The sequence below is a fragment of the Lissotriton vulgaris genome, chromosome 3_1 (assembly GCF_964263255.1).
Source record: "Lissotriton vulgaris chromosome 3_1, aLisVul1.2, whole genome shotgun sequence".
Classification (NCBI taxonomy): domain Eukaryota; kingdom Metazoa; phylum Chordata; class Amphibia; order Caudata; family Salamandridae; genus Lissotriton; species Lissotriton vulgaris.
The window spans coordinates 131,656,749-131,676,210 of NC_141689.1; the positions used below are offsets into that span (position 1 = coordinate 131,656,749).

General features: G+C 43.9%; 2 protein-coding genes across 5 annotated transcripts in view; one reads left to right on the top strand and one right to left on the bottom strand.

Moving 5' to 3' along the window:
* LOC147726079 (uncharacterized) overlaps nt 1–19,462 on the bottom strand; it is a 602,042-nt gene that overhangs the window by 339,885 nt on the left and 242,695 nt on the right. The gene's annotated exons all lie outside the window — the stretch shown is intronic.
* LOC147726080 (uncharacterized) overlaps nt 17,081–19,462 on the top strand; it is a 58,737-nt gene continuing 56,355 nt past the window's right edge. The window contains exon 1 of the mRNA XM_086960190.1: nt 17,081–17,194. Within this exon, the coding sequence (XP_086816316.1) occupies nt 17,182–17,194 (13 nt within the window). The 5' untranslated portion in view covers nt 17,081–17,181. The remainder of the gene's footprint in view (nt 17,195–19,462) is intronic.

The window sequence follows — 19,462 nt, forward strand, 5'->3', positions numbered from 1 at the left end:
CTGCCCTAAATGTATAATTGTTATTTATTATTTATTATTTTTTCTTTTTCTCTCCTCTTGGTCAGGTCAAATATATGATGACTAACAAACCTAAGCCTTAATTTGTTCTCAGTCTCCTTATTTCGGCACTAGTAATGCTTTTAGCATACTTACTTATTTGTCTCCTAAATAGTACCATTTGGGATATTGTATGTTTTTCTCTACAATCACAAAAAGAGCACGAGTATTATCTACCTTAACTTCTGTGTAAAGGGATCCACTGGGCTCTCTGCACAGTGTACTTTGTTTTAGTACACTACATAGAGAGCCTGCATCCTGCAACTACTCACAGTTGTGACAGTTCAGGTGGAAATCATCTCTCTCTGACCATGAAGGCACCATTGAGCATGTGCTGAAACTTTACTGGGCTCAATCCAAAATGTGTTTTATCTTTATCACCTTGAGTGAAGGCCTTCCAATTGAGGCATGTACAGTAAACGTCCAAGTAGCACTTTTGGGGCTAAAGAGTAATCTACACCATCACAATTGGATAGAGTGGTAAAGTTGGCGTTAGTGTTTCTCGGGCTGCTACTGTTTTTCTGCAAATGTTGCTGATGGATGACTCACAATATTTTGCGTTGTTTATGTGAACTGTAAAATATAAAATTCATGACTGTACATGATACAGAGCTTGGTGGTTGCATTGCACAGTTATATTTAGTTTTAATAAATTAAGTAAGTAAATATTGTTTTATTTCAGGATTTATTTTATTGTTTTATTATTTTGCATCAGAAGCAGTGTTTGTGTACTCTTTGCCTTGTCTTAATTATGTTTTTTTGAGTCACATCGAGCATGGGTAAGAAATAACATATGGAACAATGCTGTAACTCAGCCCAATAAATTACTTAGTTCTTGAGAAATGTTTTCTCTATAAATTCAGTACAATGTATAATTCTACCTGCCCATAATCCCTGCTTGCCTCCTTTGCACTTATTTTGCTGAGAAGTTGTTAGACAAATAGTGATATATCTGCAATAGCAAAATGGTAACATGTTATACTTCATTTGAAGGCTCCTGGGTAGGATTGGCCTTATTGGCCATCAATTAGCATATGTCCAGGCAGGTTAATGCTATTAGAGTATCCACAATGACCTTGCAAAAGGCCATTTTGCATATGATAAATATTAGGTCAAAGTAATTAGGGGCCCGATGTAGGTCGGTCGGTCCTTTCCCAAGCCTTGAACAAAATTGAAATACACCCCTAAAATGATTGGGCCCATCGCCCCACTAGCTAGGTCATTGATCTTCATAATAGCTGTGGGATTGTCTACAATTGATGCATAGTAGTTCACAAAATTAAACATATTACCATTTACCTCTGCTGTAACCCATATCTATCTACCATAAGGGTCTCCCTGGACTCGATCAATCTCCAAATATATCCTTTGCCCAAAGTTGATGGCTACCCCCTTTTTGCCATACCAGCTGAAGCAAAATATGCCTTACAGAAAGGTTTAAGGGATGAAGATCTTATTTGTGTTTGTCTTTAGATGGGTTTCCTGGAGGAATAGAATTTGTGGTGAAAATGAAGTTGACCATCTTATTAGCCCACCGCATTTTTGCTTATTAGATATGCCCCTAAAATTGACTGCAATTATACAGGCTTTTAGACCGATCCCTAGAATTGTTGCTTGAATTTGAGGTATCACCATCAATATATTTCTTACCAATATCTTTCCCTCTATGATTCTGCTCATTTTTTTCAAGCCCTCCCCACCTCCACCCCCCCAGAGGAAGGGGGATTGCCCACAGTGCCGCCCTCCTCTTCATTTGGGTTGACAGCCCTACTGGGTGCTGTGGTGCTGTACCCTAAGTGATCAATTCCACCCCCTCCTGCCCTCAATCCTGTTGCTGTAAACAATTTACTATTTCTTATCTATTTCCCAGTGGAACTTTCTTGCAACAGTTCTTGAGCTTCATCTATGTTTGTGGACATATGACATTTTCCTCTTACTATGACCCTTAACTTGGAATGCTGTGCTATCGCAAACTGTGTGCCCTGCACCTTAAATAAAAACAGTAACATCAACAAATTCCTTTTGACGACGTGCTGTAACCGCTGACAAGTCGGTGAAAATACAGCAGCTGGATCCTTTATTGATAATAAATTGCTTCATCTGGATGGCTTTAGTGAGCATCTGTTCTTTAATCCAGTAATCTACAAAGTTCACTAGGATTGTTTCCGGCAATTTTGAGTTTGGAAAAGGCTGAGACGGTACCCTATGAGCTCTCGTAATGGTGAGGTCTACGGAAAATTCTGGTATAACATTTTTTTTAGTAAATGTCGCGAACCATTGAAGAGTTTGGGCCCCTTCACATCCTTGTGGAACCCCAACTAGACACAAATTGGTCCGCCAGGAATGATTTTTCAGCTCCTTCAGCCGATTCTCTCATGAGGTTTTCTCCTTTTTGGCTGAGTTGACATGATGCTGCATAGAGTTCATCTTGTCCTCAATCTGGGAAATCTGAGACTCTGCCTCTTGCATTCTGATAGGGAAGGTGACAATTGCTTCCTCAATTTTTGAGAGACGGTGATGGAGAGATGCTATCTCACTTACTTGTGTTATTTTGAGTTCTCTTTTTTCGTCAAAGATAAGATTCAGCATGGTCTTTACATCACATTGCATGAAAGTGTCATCTCTTTGCAACTGTACTGATTGCTTGAGTACACGCTCGCCTAGCTCTGTCTGTGGCTCTTCTTGCGGCCCTATGGTAACACCGTCTTCTGCATTTTTTGCGGATGGGGCTCTAGCTGGGGCTGGAAATCCACTGAAACACTGTTCTCCTTCTGAGGCGACCAATGATTGTCCTTGTTTTGCGTTGGAATCAAATGTAGGTCAGAGGATCAATCACATTGCAATAGGCCAAATTATGTAGCAACAGAAGGGAAATGCAAAGCAGATGGTGCAGTTGGTGTTGTTTTAGCTTTAGAGAATAATGGACCCTCCTTTGACTTCCCGCAGGCCTGACCGATGGTGTTTTCATTAACATTCACATCCTCTTGTGAAAAACCATCTTTTTTCTCCCCTTGAGTTGCCCTTATGATCAGTTCCTCTTCTTTTCCCTCTAACATCTGCTTGCCTTCATTTACACTTTCCATTGGGTCATTTTGGATCCTCACCGTACAAGACATTAAACAGATATAATGACAGATAAAATATAGTCTCCGTGCGGTGGTGTAACACAAGAGCACTGGGCCCCAGTACAAGCAATGACAATGTCACCCGCGGTCTGTTTGCACAGTAAAAGGCAACATTAACTCATGTGCAATGGACACTGTGTTGATGCTCCTTCTCCACTGTGATAGCTACTGCCGTGTAATATTGTCATCTTAATGATATTCGGGGCCCTGTGCATTACATGTTTAGGGGGCCTCTATTTGGAACATTTGTGAATTTTAGTAACTATTTTCTGAAAACTGAATCTTACATAATGCACAAAAATATTAAACTATGTTAAATTGTTAGAAACTAAATCATGCAGAAACAGCTGATATATGTCTTCCCTTGGGCCCCAACAAGCCTTGAAACTGCACAGGAGAGAGGGGTCCATTGAGATAAATAGACATAAATAATATAGAAATAGATCGTCTTCCTAGGGGAGGGAGGGGGTTTTATAGCTTGGGGTTCTTGGAAGGTGCACACTTTGCCCTTGCCTTAAAAGGCCTCTGCACTGCATTTGTTTGCAAATGGCAAACTTATTTTAAACAATGAAGCGTAGCTTTCGTGTAACTGTGTACCACAGAAATAGGACAAAAACATTATAGGTGGTTGCTGGAAAGGCTCTGAAAGAACTGTCGAACTCTAAACTATTTGCATTAGTGGCGCCCAGGACAACAATCTTTGCTGGTGCCCCTTCCATGACCTCACTACCACCCACCATGGTTCCCCTCATCTCTCCTTAGCCCCTCTCTCACATGAATTTAATGTATAGCTCATTTAGCTAGTCATGTATAAACACTTTACAACGAATGGCCAACAGAAGGTTGAGCCGCGCTTAGGCTCCAGGCCTTGAGATCACTTTTTCAAGTATATTTCGCTACTTTAGCAGGTCTTTGGAAGCACTACTATGGCGGTTGTGCTACTACTACCCCACCGCATGCATAGAGAAATCTGCTGTGGAACTGGCACCCATACCTTTGCCTCAGGACTCCTTCTGGCTCTCCACCTAGACTTTGACTGGTCAAGAACGAGGTAGGCATCTGAGTCAGGCCTCGGCGTGTACTGAAGGTGGCCAGCAGCCTGTGCCTGGTTGCAACTTTAAGAGTACCTCAGTCCATTGTGACCGATTAAGGGGTCGTGTGTATTGCTCGCAAGTTACTGAACTCAACATGCCTGCTCAATTTCTGCATTCGTCGATATCCGGAGAAGAAGTTTGCTATTTTAGAACGAGGGTGAGGGGTATGTCCATCCCATGCCCTATCCTAGAACTTGCCTTAGGAACTTCTACAAGAGAAAAATTCTCTATGGGCGTCTTCTGTATGCAACTCTGCAGATGAAGACTCAGCTCATAATTAATATGAATAGGTGGGCGAGTGAGTGAGTGAAGGGATGGGTGGATGGCTGGATGGATTAGTGAAAGGGTGAATGTATGAATGAAAGGGTAAATGGATGGATAATGAGCGAAAGGATGGATGGATGAGTGAACAGGTGGATCACCATGAAAAGCCGGCCTTACCTCCTTTAACGCTTGTGTGGCTTGTATTGGCTGATATGTCCTGAGGGGTGTAGTCCAGCAGCTTTTGGTTTTTAAGACTAGGAGTGCTGCAGTGCACATGCTCTGTCGCTGTGGCAGAGCTACTCCTCATCGTCTGTTAGCTGGGCTGACTCATTAGCAAAACTTTAAGTGGGCCGGGTCTCACTAGTACTGAGCGCCGGTAGTTTTTCAAAGGGTGCCTCGTAACGGGTCCCTAACGAGCTCTGTTTTGTGCCCTGGCACAGGCGGTCTGTTTTTTTTCCGGACTGCAGTGGCAGCAGGCACATCGATGTGCGGTGGTCACACTGCTCACTTCTCACTAGTGGAGAAGTTACACCATGACTTCATGCCAGGCGAGCGTTGTAGGGGAAGGGAAATCCTTTAAAGAGAGTCCTTTTCTCTCAGGATTCCCTTCTTTTTTTGAAACTCAGGAGCAGCAACCTTGGCGTGGTTTCACCAAGGCTTTAAGTGGAAGATTTTTCAATATTATGTCCAAGCCATAGGTGCTGCTTATTTATCTTATGCAACTAACACCCATTGACAAAGCCAATAGTCCTGACTTGTTGTAGGTATGATTTTTTTTGTTGTATCATATTTCTGGATGCAATGACAGAAACAGCAAAATACAAGTCGGGTGGCACACTATGCTAAGCACAGATTGTTAGCTTAAGTGTTTTTAAGCCAAGCCCTTAATTACATTGGTCACGCCCCTTTGAGAGACCCCCAGTTTTTTCATCCCACTTAAAGCCTGCGTCCTTAGTGATAGCATTAGTAACAAGATTTAGATTTTTACCTCATTAAAGTTATCTCTGGTTAGTGTTTTGCCTAACTGCAAACATGCACATGCAGTCAACTTGCTTGGGTCTTTAAAGAAAGTAAACCATCTGCAATTGCAGCAAGGCATCCCAGTTTGAAACCGGCGACGGACAGCTCACGAGGCACCGTTTCAACACTGAAGTAGACCATGCCAAGAGGCATGGTTTAGTGGGTACCCTTCCACTGTCCGCACAGCAAGACAGTTTCTGGCCTGTACACAATGCAAGTCAGCACCCATGAAGAGCCTGGGTCAGGACACTAAGCGGGAGGGAGACAGTTTCTTTACTTCTTTCTCCAAAGTCAGCCTCTCCACCACCCTCTGTTTCACTCCCCTCCTTTCAGATTTAGAACAGCTTTTCTCGGCTACTTGACTATAGTTTGACATTTTGACTGACATAATTAGCAAATAATAAGAGAAGTGCCAACACCGGGTGTTCCTCTTAGATGTGCATGGGAGACGAGGAGCGAAGGTGCGAGCGAAGCAGACAGAAAAGGAGTGGCTCCCACCCAGCAAGATGCATGTAAGATTCTTTTATTCAGGCCTACCTGGAAAATGAGGCTGCTTCAGGTCTCCATATTGCGATTCTTTTCAGGCCTACCTGGCCAGTGAGGCCAGTACTGGTCTTTCAATCCAATGAGTGCAACAGTAGGGAAAGTGTTGGATAGTGGAGGGGAATAATTTACTATTCCCACTCCAGAGAGTGCAACAATAGGAAAAGTGTTGTATAGCATAGGGGTATAAATTATTATCCCCACTTCATGGATAACAACAGCAGGGAAAGTGGTGGATTGTGTAGGGGTAAACATTACTATTCCCACTCCAGGGATGGCAACAGGAGGGAAAGTGTTGGATAGCGAAGGGGAATAACTTACAATTTCCACTCCAATAAATGCTACAATAGGGAAAGTGTTGGATAACGGAGGGGAATCATTTACTATTCCAACTTCAATTAATGCAGCAGTAGGGAAAGTGTTGATAGCGCAGGGGTAATAAATACTATTCCCACTCCAGCAAGTGCAACAGTAGGGAAAGTGTTAGATAGTGGAGGGGAATAATTTAGAATTCCCACTCCAGCAAGTGCAACAATAGGGAAGGGTTCGGATAGCAGAGGGGGTGAACAACCTTTACAATGAAACTTTTACAATGCACTACCATTACAACGCAAACCATTACAACGCATTGCACTGGGGGGCGCTCTAGGATAGGGAATAAGTTTTTAATTTTCTATCCAACACCTTCCCTAGGGTCGACGGGGACTTGAGTTGGAATAGAAAATTAAACTTTTCACTATCCAGCACCTCTAACTAAGCGCTATGCGTTGTAAAGGTTTGCGATGTAAAAACCGCGTTGTAAAGGGATGTGTGGTAAAAGCATGCGTTGTAACGTCATACATCCGCAGAGGGGAATAATTAACATATTAACGTCTTCAATACTTTTTAAAATATTAGTTACCTTAAACTCGATATTCTTGACTACGATATTCTGACAGTCGATATTTTTGTATTACGATATTTTGCACTTGATATTAGTGCAAGTTAACATAAACAACTCAATATTATGTCTGTTTACCAAATAGTTTGAAAGGCAATGGCGAGTTAAGTATGATAAGGGTGCAAAAGTGCTAAGGCCTGCTCTTTAAAAACACAATGCATCCATTCAGTTGGATCGAAAATAATGTATTGCCTTGTCTACCTCAGATGCTACGAAACATCCCAGGGAACTGTTCAAAGTAGTTAACTCCTTTCTATACCCAACCCCTACTAAAAACATTCTTACCCCCTCTTTGGATCTCTGTGAGGACCTCTCCATGTTCTTTCAAATCAAAATTCAAGTCATCTATGAATAAATCCCAGGTCGGAGTTGAACTATTCAAGCACCTCCTTCTGATACTTTACTGGGCCCCTTCTAATTAACTTCCCCCCACATTAAATTAAGGAATCAGCTATGGGGCTCTCAAAACATAAATCAGGATCCCCTTGTGACCTTTGTCCTCCCACCATTGTCTATCTAGCAGGACCAGTGGTGAACCCCTGGCTGAATGGGCTGCTCAATGATTCTCTTGACCAGGCACTGGTTCCCGCCAGCAGGAAACAAACTCTTCTTCTCCCCTTGCTGAAGAAGCTTTCCACTGATCCCAGGGTCTTCGATAATTTTAGACCTATTTCTCTCCTGCCCAGAGTTTGGAGAAGAATATAAATAAATAGGCAGCTATCTAATTTTAGGGAAGCAAACCACCTGCTCCATGATTCTCAATCCGGTTTCCATGCTGGATATAGCACTGAGACTGAAGTCTAGGAATATATTAGAGCTAACCTTGATTTAAATACTCAAGTCATGGTACTGCTTTGGCTCTCTGCTTTGGCTCTCTTGGATCATTCAACATAGTCTCCCCTGCTATTTTGCTGGAGAGACTGGACAGGATCAGTTTCAGAGGTCGAGCACTATGCTGGGTCAAATCTTTCATCAGTGGGAAATCTCAGAATGTTTTCCTTCCCCCGTTTACTTCTGAAACAAAACCCTTAGTATGTGGTGTTCCACAGTGCTCAGCTCTCAACACTACACTTTTTCATGTTTATCTGGTGTCTCTGGATAAATTAGATGAATCTTGGAGAGTGAGAGTTATATCCTACACAGATGCTGTGCCTGAAATCCTTGGTTGACTGGATGAACACAAGGTGTCGGACAAGACGGAGGAGCTATTCCTCGTCGCTAAGTCTCACCCTGAGGGATAAAAAATAGATTTTTCATACATAAGGAGTATCTTAACCTATATTATGTTAGCATGATGTATCTACATGTATCCCTTTCTGCTTGATATTAACATATATATATATATATTTTTTTTTGCAGAGAGGACGGCATTTATTTACTCCTCGCGTATCCACTGCTAACGGAGTAGGCTGAAAATCATACAGACGCCATTTTTTTACTTTTTCTCGAACAGGGGCTGTGATCACGTGTTACTCTCCAGTAGTTGTCAAGCCCAGTGAGTTATTGGGAGCAGCTGAATGTAGGCTGTTCACTCTACTGTCAAGTTCGCTTCTGGCTTTGGGTGAGATAAGCGCATTCCTGGAGGCGCCGTGCCTACACTCCCGGGCACCAAGACGAAAGGGAGTCACCCATCCTGACGTTCCCTGTAAAAATAATTAAGCTTTGAACTAATCATGTGTGCCATGTACGGTCCTTCCCTGGAGCTCTAGGGCCAACTGGTGTTTTTCCATTTACAATGAATATATCTGTTGAACTGAAAGTATATAATCTCATGTTCGAATACAAGCCAAGCTCCTCTATAGAGTATTTTGCTTAATAAATGATTGATCTTCACTGCCAACTGACTGGTTATTTGGTAATGGGATTGGGGCCCTGCGTCCGTGGTTAGTAATCGTGGGGTAAAATTTTACTCTGGCTTGACCTTTGAGCCCCAGGTTAAGGATTTATCTTCTTCCTATTTTTTCAACCTGAGGTCACAGAGAAGGATGCTACAACTCATTACCATAGGGTACCCAAAGATGACAGTCCATGTCTTAAAAACCTCTAGGCTGAACTATTCTAACAGTCTGTATCTGGGTTTTCTGGCTTTTTTGATACAGCGTCTCCCGACCACTCAAAACACTGCTGCCTGACTGGGTTAGAAGATCACGCATTGATCTTCGGTGACAGGTCCATTGGCTACTGGACACTATGGGATCCAATAGGATGTAGGGCGGATCACCACCGCCCGCATGGCGGTGGCTATCCACCCTACATCCTTCCCCGCCGGCCACCCATTTCCACCCGCCATATTAGTGTGGCGGGGGTACCATGCGGGCGGGGTACCATATTAAAAGGGTTTAAAGTGGTGACGGTGTCTGCTAGACACCACCCTCCATATCAGGATGCAGGCAGGGGACAGCCTTTCTGGGGCGGCAAGGCATGCAGATTCTGAAGTTGGGGTCTGTTGCAGGCCCCCAGGATGTTGTAGGGTAGGGGGGCACATGAGGGGTACCTATGGTACCCCCTTGCATTTGCATGCACAACATGGCAGGCACAGCTGAAAGCCTCCCCCGCCACAATGTTACAAATGCAGGATGCGCCCGCCAGTGTGGCGGTCGCATCCTAATCACTCCCACTTGACTGGCGCACTTATGGCGGGTGGTCCCTTTTTATGTCAGAATGGCAGGCGGAAAAAGTCCTCCCGCCATCTTAATAATGCCCTAAGTGAATACTTTTCAGAGCGCTAACTTTATCTTTCCGATCCTACCATCTGAAGGGTCCTCTTTTCCTTAGGTACCATTTTATACCATACTTTCAGAAGAGAGATGCTTGAGATCAAATGATCTCAAACTTTTCCACATCCCCACATTCACATGGCCAGAAGAAGAGGCAGATCCTTTACGTTTCTGACAACTAAGCTGTGGAATGCTCTTCGTCTTAATTTGAGAAGTATCCCTTCCAAAGCGACCGTTAGAAAGTCATGAAATAAATTCTGTCATTATTTTTTCCCCCGTTCTCTGGGTGATTTTTACCATCAGGACCGGGACACCTTCTCCAAGGTATCTATGCACTTTACAAACCAGTTTTGATTTGATTGATTTGAGTCCTCTGCTGAGTGGCCCCTGGTTTGGCAAAATTATCAATCTTGCCCTGGGAGGTCCTGGATGCACCGCCGCCCTTCATCAGTTTAGGGTTGCCTGCAGGACAGTTCAATGGACCTATCTTTATTTGTAAAGCACAAACATATCACCCCTTAATATTTTCAAGGTGCTGGGGAACTCAGAGAAATTAAGTGAGATATTGCTCAGAAAGGCAAGGTGCTGACCTGAGCGGCCACAGGCGCCGGGGATCGAGCCGTGAGCCCCGCACTCTGAGTCAGCCACTCTGGCCACTGGGCCACTCCTCTCCCTTAATCGTTTCTTTCAGGCCATTAAGGAAGGGAATATACGCTGATGAGTAAAAGGCCAGTACCTAGATGAGTCCTGAGATCTCCTGTCCAAGCATTTAAAGGATGTATGCCTCTATCAGTGATAAGAATGTGAGCTTTGGTTTAGAGACATACCAGAAAAAGCTACTCCTAGTTAGCAATGTGGGTATACTCTTCAGAATTCATTGGTGCCAAAACAAAATAGGCCAACTAGAAAAAAACATCTCCTGCTTGAGAAGCAAATATTTACAGTCTCACCAGCTACCACTACCTCAGTCTTTGTAAAGAAGAGAGCCTTCATCAGGAAGATAGTTCTCTGTTACCTGTCTCTTTCATTGGAGCTGACTTATAAACAGGCTTTGTTGCATAGTTCAAATTACATTTTTATATAAAGGATCTCCATTGAGAGTGACTCACTCTGTATATGTATGCAGTGTACTTAATCTGTTGAACTCTATTGGAGCTGAGAACCGCAGCCACAGCCAGAAAAGAGGTTCACCTAGGAGGCACGTGAGGCTAGCCAAGAGAGAGGTGAAGGTTGTAAATGGTGGCAGGTTACTGCAATTGGAAACTAAAAAGACCACAAACTAGCATGTATGTTTGGAGAAGTGTTGGTGTACTACAATACGAAACAAAGCACTGCCAAGGACCTAGGCCCGGGACTCAGGACAAAAGCATCCTCTGCCTTGTACATGACACAACAAACATGATAAATGAAGCACACTTTACCCTTTAAAACATGAATTTGGTGAAATGCTGGCTCATCTCCAACTTCCCTACTCCATAGAAATCATGAAAAAAAAAGGGGATGAGGTAAACTCAATAGTATGTCAAAGAAATTCATCTTTTTTAGAACCTATAGTATTGATTCTTTCCTGCAAGGGGCACTGACTCTGTCTTAGCTTCCATAAGTGAAGAATCCCTTCACTCCTTGTATGAAGACAAGATACAGCTCTCATATTCCCCAAGCTTGATGCGGCTAATGACATAGCTGTTATATGAATTTGAATTTGAATTTGCGGGTTTATATCGCGCTAGGATCATCTCCCGGAGGAGTATCTCCGCGCCTTTGAGAACCGTTTCAGCTTGTAACAATAGGTAGGCAGATGGCATTGATTAATTAGGAAATAAGAAGGTTTTTAACTGTTTCCTAAATAGGAGATACTCCTGACAAAGTCTCAAAGAGAGAGGAAGGCTGTTCCACAATCTTGGTCCGGCAATGGACAGAGCTCTTCCACCTTGTCTGGTCTTTCTGGCTCTTGGAACTTGTAAAAGACCTTGTTCACTGGATCTCAAGGATCGAGCGGGCCTATAGAGAGAGAATCTATTGTTTAGATACTCTGGGCCTTTGTTCTGGAGACTTCTATGTATAGTGCACCCTATCTTGTATTTCACCCTTTGTTTGATAGGTAGCCAATGTAGGGTGTTCAGAAGAGGCTTCGATGGTGTGCGGGGAGGCTGATTTAGGACAAGACGGGCCGCCGTGTTCTGGACTACCTGCAATCTCGCGATAATTACCTCATTTACTGATAGGAGCATCCCGTTGCAGTAGTCCAGTTGACTCAGTATAAGGGCCTGCACTAACGTTCTCCTAGTTGTATCAGGGAGCAAGGGGAAGACTTTCCTCAGCATAGCGATCACATGGAAACATGAGCCCACTACTTGATTGCTGTTTTGTTTTAAAGAGAGCTCCTGGTCCAGACGCACACCGAGATTTTTTACCACCTGCTTTGGCTCTGGGACTGGGCCAAGGTCTTGCGGCCACCAGTCTGGGGACCATAGGAGCTTTGCCTCACCGAACAGCATCACCTCCGTTTTTGCCACATTGCATTGCAGGAAGTTTGATGCCATCCAGTGAGCTACTGCCTTCATCCCCAAAGAGAAAGAGTTCCTGACCGTATCCGTAAGATGTTTAAACGGGAAGAGGAGTTGGGTGTCATCCGCGTATGACATGGGGATGAACCCATGGGATCTCATGATGTTTGCCAGGGGGGCCACATAGATATTAAACAGGGTCGGGCTTAAGCAAGACCCCTGTGGCACCCCCTTTGAGATCCCCCAACTCCTCTGACCGGTAGGCACCCAAGGTGACGGTCTGGGTGCGGTCGGTCAGGAAACTCCTCAGCCATGCCAGAGCTACACCTTCCAGACCGATGTTAACAAGTCTGGTGGTCATGATGTCATGAGACACGGTGTCGAACGCCGCAGACAGATCCAGCAGAACCAGGATGACGGAATAACCCCCATCCTGGTACATACGTAGATCGTCTGCGACTGACAGCAAGGTGGTCTCGGTGCTGTGTCTCGGCCTGAAGCCCGACTGAGAGGGATCCAGTCCATGTGTCTCCTCAACAAATCTGGACAGATGTCCATTAACAAACTTCTCCATCATCTTGCCCAGAAAGGGGAGGAGAGAGATGGGTCACAGGTTGGCAAGATCCGTCCAAGGAATGGTGGTATTTTTCCTTAGCGGTCTTACCAATGCCCGTTTCCAATCTCTCGGGACTTCTCCCGTGCTTAACGACAGATTAATCAGTTTCTGTATGTCTGGACCAAGAATATCAGCCAGCATAGGCATGATCCGGGCGGGAACAGTATCCTGCGGACTACCGCTCTTAATTACTTTTATAAGGGAAATGACTTCTTCCAAAGAAATAAGGGGAAAGTTTTTTAAACGATTGGCCAGTGTGTTCTGTTGAATACTATTGTAAGGGAGGTTGTTAGGATCGACCACTTCCATTGATTTAGTGGCCAATATCCTAGCATAGATCGTGTCGATTTTCTTCATAAAGAAGGATGAGATGCTGTCACATAATTCTTGGGAAGCAATCTCCGCCGTCTCGCATGCTACAGGCTTGGTAAAAGTTTGCAGGATTTGAAAAAGAACTTTAGAGTCCTTCCCAGCCTCTGCAAGTTGCATCGCAATATGGCTTTTCCGAGCCATCCTTATTGCCTTATGATAGGATCTAAGGGATGTTAGGTAGCATTGTTTATCCTCCGGCTTCCGAGAATGTCTTCACACCTTTTCAAGCTTCCTGGTCTTTTGTTTCATGTGTCTCAGGTCTTCAGAGTACCAGACTTCTTGTCTGGCTGCTTGGCGGGGTTTATACGTTTTAAGTGGTATAGTACCATCAATTGCTTCATTTACAGCATTTGCAAAGCGATTGAGCGATATGAACATCAAAGTCCACATTGGGACTCTTTCCTGAAAAAGTGGCCCGCTCCGGCACCTGTCTGGGGGATCCAACAGTCAATGTGACATCTGAACATTCCAAGTGTTAAGTACCTACTTTGGTAGTGTTTTACAGAAAAAAATATTAATACCCCAAAAAGACATACATTAATGATCACACATTGCTCAAAAGGGTTTCTTAAATTATTTTGTAGTAATATTCTTAGATTTATATGCAGATACTTTGGCAACACTAAGGGACCGATTCACAGAACTAACTTAAGACAAAATCCTAAACTTACTTCTTTTGGTTTTCACAGAAGTTAGGATTGTGTCTTAAGTTTGTCTCAACACAGACTTGAGACAGACTTAAGTTAGGATTTTCTCTTAAGTCTGTATTAAGACCACCTTAAGACAAAAATCCTAACTTCCGTGAATACCAAAAGTAGTAAGTTTAGGATTTTGTCTTAACTTAGTTCTGTTAATCGGGCCCTAAATATAAGAGCAGGCATAAAAGTGCTCCAGTGTGTGAATAAATATTAAACATACACAAAGACACAAAACAAAGAATCCCTAGTTACAAATATTTTCAAACCGATTACATGTGTATATAGCATTGCAACATGTGGAATCATTAATGATCAGTAACCAAGTGTAAAAATGTCGACGTTTCGACCCTTAGTGATTTTCAAAGTCTCCTCAGGACAAAAGTCATATGACTAAACAGCAACAAATGGTAACGCAAGATGAATTTTTTTCAATCGCGAAGAGCGGAGTGGGACCAATAGGACCTATCCTCTTTGACACAACTTGACGAATACTGAGGCCATTTAGTGTAGGTGAAATTGCTGACACCATTGAAACATGCACAGGCTGAATGACACATACTATGTGGATGTGGTGGGGCCATTTATGCTACTCGGTTATAATGAATTTTCCACTAAGGATTTATGACAGAAACTTACCTCCTGATCCTCCCCCACCTTTTTCTGGAAAGTGTCCACATACAGCTGTTTATTTATTTATTAGTATTTTGTAAAGCGCCTGGTCACACTAGCAAGTGTGTCCCCGCGCTGTAAATGCCAATAAAAGGTGTTCGTTGGTGACGCTACTTTTGATATTAGTTGTTGGGGAAGAGTATTCTTTTCAGATGTTTCCTAAATTTAGTTTCTGAAGGTTCGGTCCGCAGTTCTACTGGCAGTAGATTCCATTTCTTAGCCGTTTGGACTCTGTTACCATTAGGTGAGAATTAATCTGACGACTTTTGTCCTGAGGAGACCCCGAAAATCACTAGGGGTCGAAACATCGCTATTATTTAACTTAGCTACTGATCAATAATGATTCCACATGTTGCAATGCTATATGCACATGTCATCCGTTTTTTGTAACCAGCGACTATTTGTTGTGTGTCCTTTGAATATATACTATATTTATTTGCACTGCGTCCCCTGCACTTACATTTAGTTGTGTCACAGTATCATCATATACATCTAAGAATAGTACAAAAAATAATTTCGGAAACAATTCTGATCAATTTGTGATCACTAACGCACATCTTTTTTGAGTATTAGAATTTTTGGGGTTAAACACTACCAAAGTAGGTACCTACCACTTGTAATTTTCTAACATCACATTGAATGTTGGCTCTCTCAGACACGTGCAGGAGAAGGTCGCTTTTTCAGAAAAGAGTTTGAAGGTGGACTTTGTTCATATACCAATTATTGGCCCTGGTCCACCTGAGCAGAGAAAGGGTTGTCCTTGTGATAATATATAGCTAATTACATAGCTGGCCATGCCATATTAGTGGGAAGGCTTAACCAATGAGCAGCCATATCTAGATCTGCTATCTAAATCATTTCTCATAACTACAGCAAATACAGCTGGATCCAGGTGTGAGTCGTCCGGCGTCAAGTAAAGTACCTACTGAAAGATCTGTCCCTTTCCAGCTGTTCAATATTTGCATGCCTGAGCAGCACTTGGAGGAGGTCTAAATGTAAGCTGAAGACACCTACAGTTGGAGGACAACAGAACTGGTCATTCAGTTGCCATTACCCTGTGCTTGAACCATGTGTTTTTCTGAATGAAGGAGAGTCAACATTGGGGAAAAAAGGAGTCATTCTGAGCCTGACACATTCGTTTTGATTGGCCCTCAGGTCTCGAATTTCCTCCATCCAAATCCTGTTTGATTGACTAATAGTATCAGACCCGAAAACTGTGGTTATCATTACAAGTGAAAAATGTTTTGTTACAGGAAACAGTTGTCATATTCCATTTCATGGTTAGCATTGTGTTAGTAAGGTATGTTTGAGGCCTTTTGTGAAGTGCACAATTCAGTGCATGGTGGCCTGTGAAGAGAGCCATAGTCCACTGTAAAGACACGTGTGTTTCCCTAGCAAGGCTTTCTTTCCTTCCTCAAGGTCAGGCTGCCCTCCAGTGCTCTCATAGACCATGGAACAGGGCCCCCTGTGCAGCAGCCTCTGTTGGGAAGCAGGGGCCTACACATCTTCTTTTCCTAAACCTGGGGCCAACAGCGTTATTTGATAGGTAGGGAGAAGGACTCTTAGAGGTTCATACAACATGGATTCAAATACAAAATGAGGTTTATGCTAGTTAATCGTCTGTCCCCATGCACACTGAGGCAGTTAATAGGTGGAGTCTTGGCCACACGGGGGCAATGACCTGGCCGTCTTATGGACACTGGGTCACGTGCTGCAGCTCTTTGAAAACTCTACAGACTCTTCATAAATATTTGACCTGACCTGCAAAACCCTGTTGGCACAGCCCATTGTTTTCATTGTGCCGCTATATCTACACATCTTCCCGATCACTGCCTGGTGAAAGAAGCCCATGTTCCCAACTTCTGACACTTGTTGGGCCAAGATCTCCTGAGTAACCCTGATCGCCCCAGAACCTTGACCCCGGTGGTCAGGGGGCTTCCTATCTCAATCTTTTCTGCAGTCTCAGAAGGTGAGGTTTTCCATCATGACGATCCCACCCTTAGCAGGAATTCATTTTTAGTGTCTTGTGCCCTGGTATGACATCAGACATTCACACACCCTGGTCTGGTGTGTACCTGCAAAGGCATCAAGAAGCCAGCAGCTATAGCAAGTCGAGTATCATCTCATTATAAGATAAAGTTAACCATTGCAATAGAACGCATTGATAAGCTCATGGGTGCCTTTTGTACCGATAGATTGCAACTTAAGTGTCCTCCGTTCCATTCTGGGTGCCGTATTAAATGTCCACAGACTGGAAAGGTGTTCAGAAATCGCCAGAGGGTGAGTATTTGAGCCAGCGTCGACGTGGCAGAAAAGATGTGTTCTCATAGGGTGTTGAGATGAAGCTTTGAGTCAACAAAGATGTTCATTAGACGTGTTTTCCTAAGGCAGAATGTTGACTTTTTTCAGCGTGAACCTTGGTATAAATATTGGCTCTTCTGAGCTCCTCAGTAGTGCTGGTGCATCCATCTTCCTGAGCCTGTCTGCACCCGCCTGCCTCTGCCTGCACCCTCCCGCCCCAACTACAGTGAAGAGACCAGGGCCTGTGACTGAGCCATCATGTCTAAAGGAGGTACGGCGACATATCAAGTCTTTCCTTGACATTACATGTGTCCACTCATTTAACCACATTGGTGCGGTACGATTTACCGCCCGGTGCTGACCCCTAATAGAAACGGGCGTGGTCATGACGCAACGGTTCCGTCATGAGCACAGCTCAACCGATGCCCATGACGGAACCGTTCCGTCATGAGCATCGAAGGGGTTAATCAATGTTGCATCCTATCCTGTGCTGTGATATGGATTGGAATTAAATGGGAAGTTGTAAATTTATATTACATTTTGTCAGAAATGTTTCTTGCAATAATGATGAAAGTCAAAAAGTATGCTCCCTCCATGCACTTTGCAAAGTGCCTGCGATGTAACTGAACCAGTCTGCGGAAAGCAACAGTGATATTGATACGAAATCATGGTTTCCTATGGTGCGTGGGTCCTCTGTGAGTGATCCAATGGACTGTCTTTGCAATGGAAGAGGCCTTTCGATGGATCCAAATGCAAAATGACACATAAACAACTTGCAGAAGGCTCCCTGCTCCTTCACATTTATTTAAAAGATGTACCTGGTGTTTGCTAGTATCCAGGATCTCCCTCAAGTCTTCTCTCCCTCCTTCTTTGAGAATGCTGAAAAAAGCACCTGGGACTGTATTTTGAATATGGTGCACTTTCTGGGGCAGATTTACAATAACCACAGTTACAATGCGGCGCACCATGGGGCAAAAATGGAACAGATGCGTGACGCATCTCTGCTGTAAAGGCGGCGCATTCCTGGAATTGCCTCGCAAGCGCAATGCAGCTCCAGCAATGCCCTGGGGGCCCTATCTGTCCAATGCTGGGTCAAGCCTTACGCCTGCTTCAAGCAGGCACAGGGTTTTGACGCAGCAGTGGCCTAAAAGTGACTGAGTGAAATCTTGTAGAATTCACCCCCCCCACCCCCCAGCGGGAACGCCTTCATCTGGTGCAGGGCTTTACAACGTGACGCATCTCCCAGATGTGTCACGTTGTAAACACCCCGCACCATGGTGCATCTTTTGCGCAGCCACTGCGTCACAAAAGTGACGCAACGGCGGCGTAAAAGAGGCGCAAGGGGCTTGTAAATCTGCCTCTCTGTTTTTAGGCCATGGAGCACCCTTCAAAAGGGGAGCCGGCTGCAGTGAATTGCACTGTCTTAGAAAGAAGAAAGGCAGCACATTCATGTGAAATATGGAGCAGCTGTTTGAAAGCTGCTCTGTGTTTCACAGTGCAGGCGGCAACCTGCCCCACACGAGGGAAGAGAGATCCCCAAGCAAGTGGCTGCAGTGAGTGACTGCACCCACCTGCAGGGGGGATAGGGGGGTCCAAGGTCTTTTAGGAGGCACACTGAAATTGTGCCACCTAGTTGTGGCACACTTTAAGTGCACCTCCTAAGGCATGTTTGCCTGTATGCCAATGCGAATAATACAGAAAAAAGAACCCTTAAAGTCAGAAGGGACCAAGGGTAGTAGTATGTAAGAAAAAAAAGTTGTCCATTACAAAGTAAGTCAGTATAATACGATGACTTCACAATCAAGATTGTGTCTGTTGCAGTCTCAATCAACAATTTCTAGAATTTTATTAATAATTAGAAAAAACAAAACATTGCATGAAAAGGTGAGTGAGAAGGACGTGACAGGGTAATGGGAAGTCAGCCGATTTCATTATGACAGGCAAGTGACTTAAAAGTGACTTTTTAGGTGAGAAAATGTAAATACGCAAAAGTCACAATACAAAATATATCTTGTACTCCACAATTTTAATTATAGTTTAGAGTTTAAGAGGCAAGTTTCAACAACGTTTCGATCCCAAACAGCTTTGGGGGGTCATCATCTGGACTAAACAATGAAATAAGTGCCTGGGAAGTTGCTCGTGGTCAGCGTGTATCAGGAATTCAAAATGAGTGGTTATTGCATGAATCCTCGTGGTGGAAGCTAGAATGTCGTAGGTGGGTATATGAGATATTCTGTCATGGTTCGAAATAGAGATGGTGGCGGGGAGTTCCGCTTGCACGCGGACGGGTAATGAAAGGATAATTTGCACGCCTTATCCGATTAACTCAGCAGGTGTGCTAGCGGGGTTAGTTCCAAGGTACCTCTGCTTGCGGTGGAAGATGCTGTGATTAATATGGCACAGCAACACATGGATTCCATCCTTTGCATGGGGCTATGCCCCCATGCAAACCAGGGAACGCACTCTGGAGTAGTGTGGCTCAAGTGGAGAAGTGTGGCTCAATGGTTAGAGTGGCAGACCCTGATGCAGAGGTCTAGCC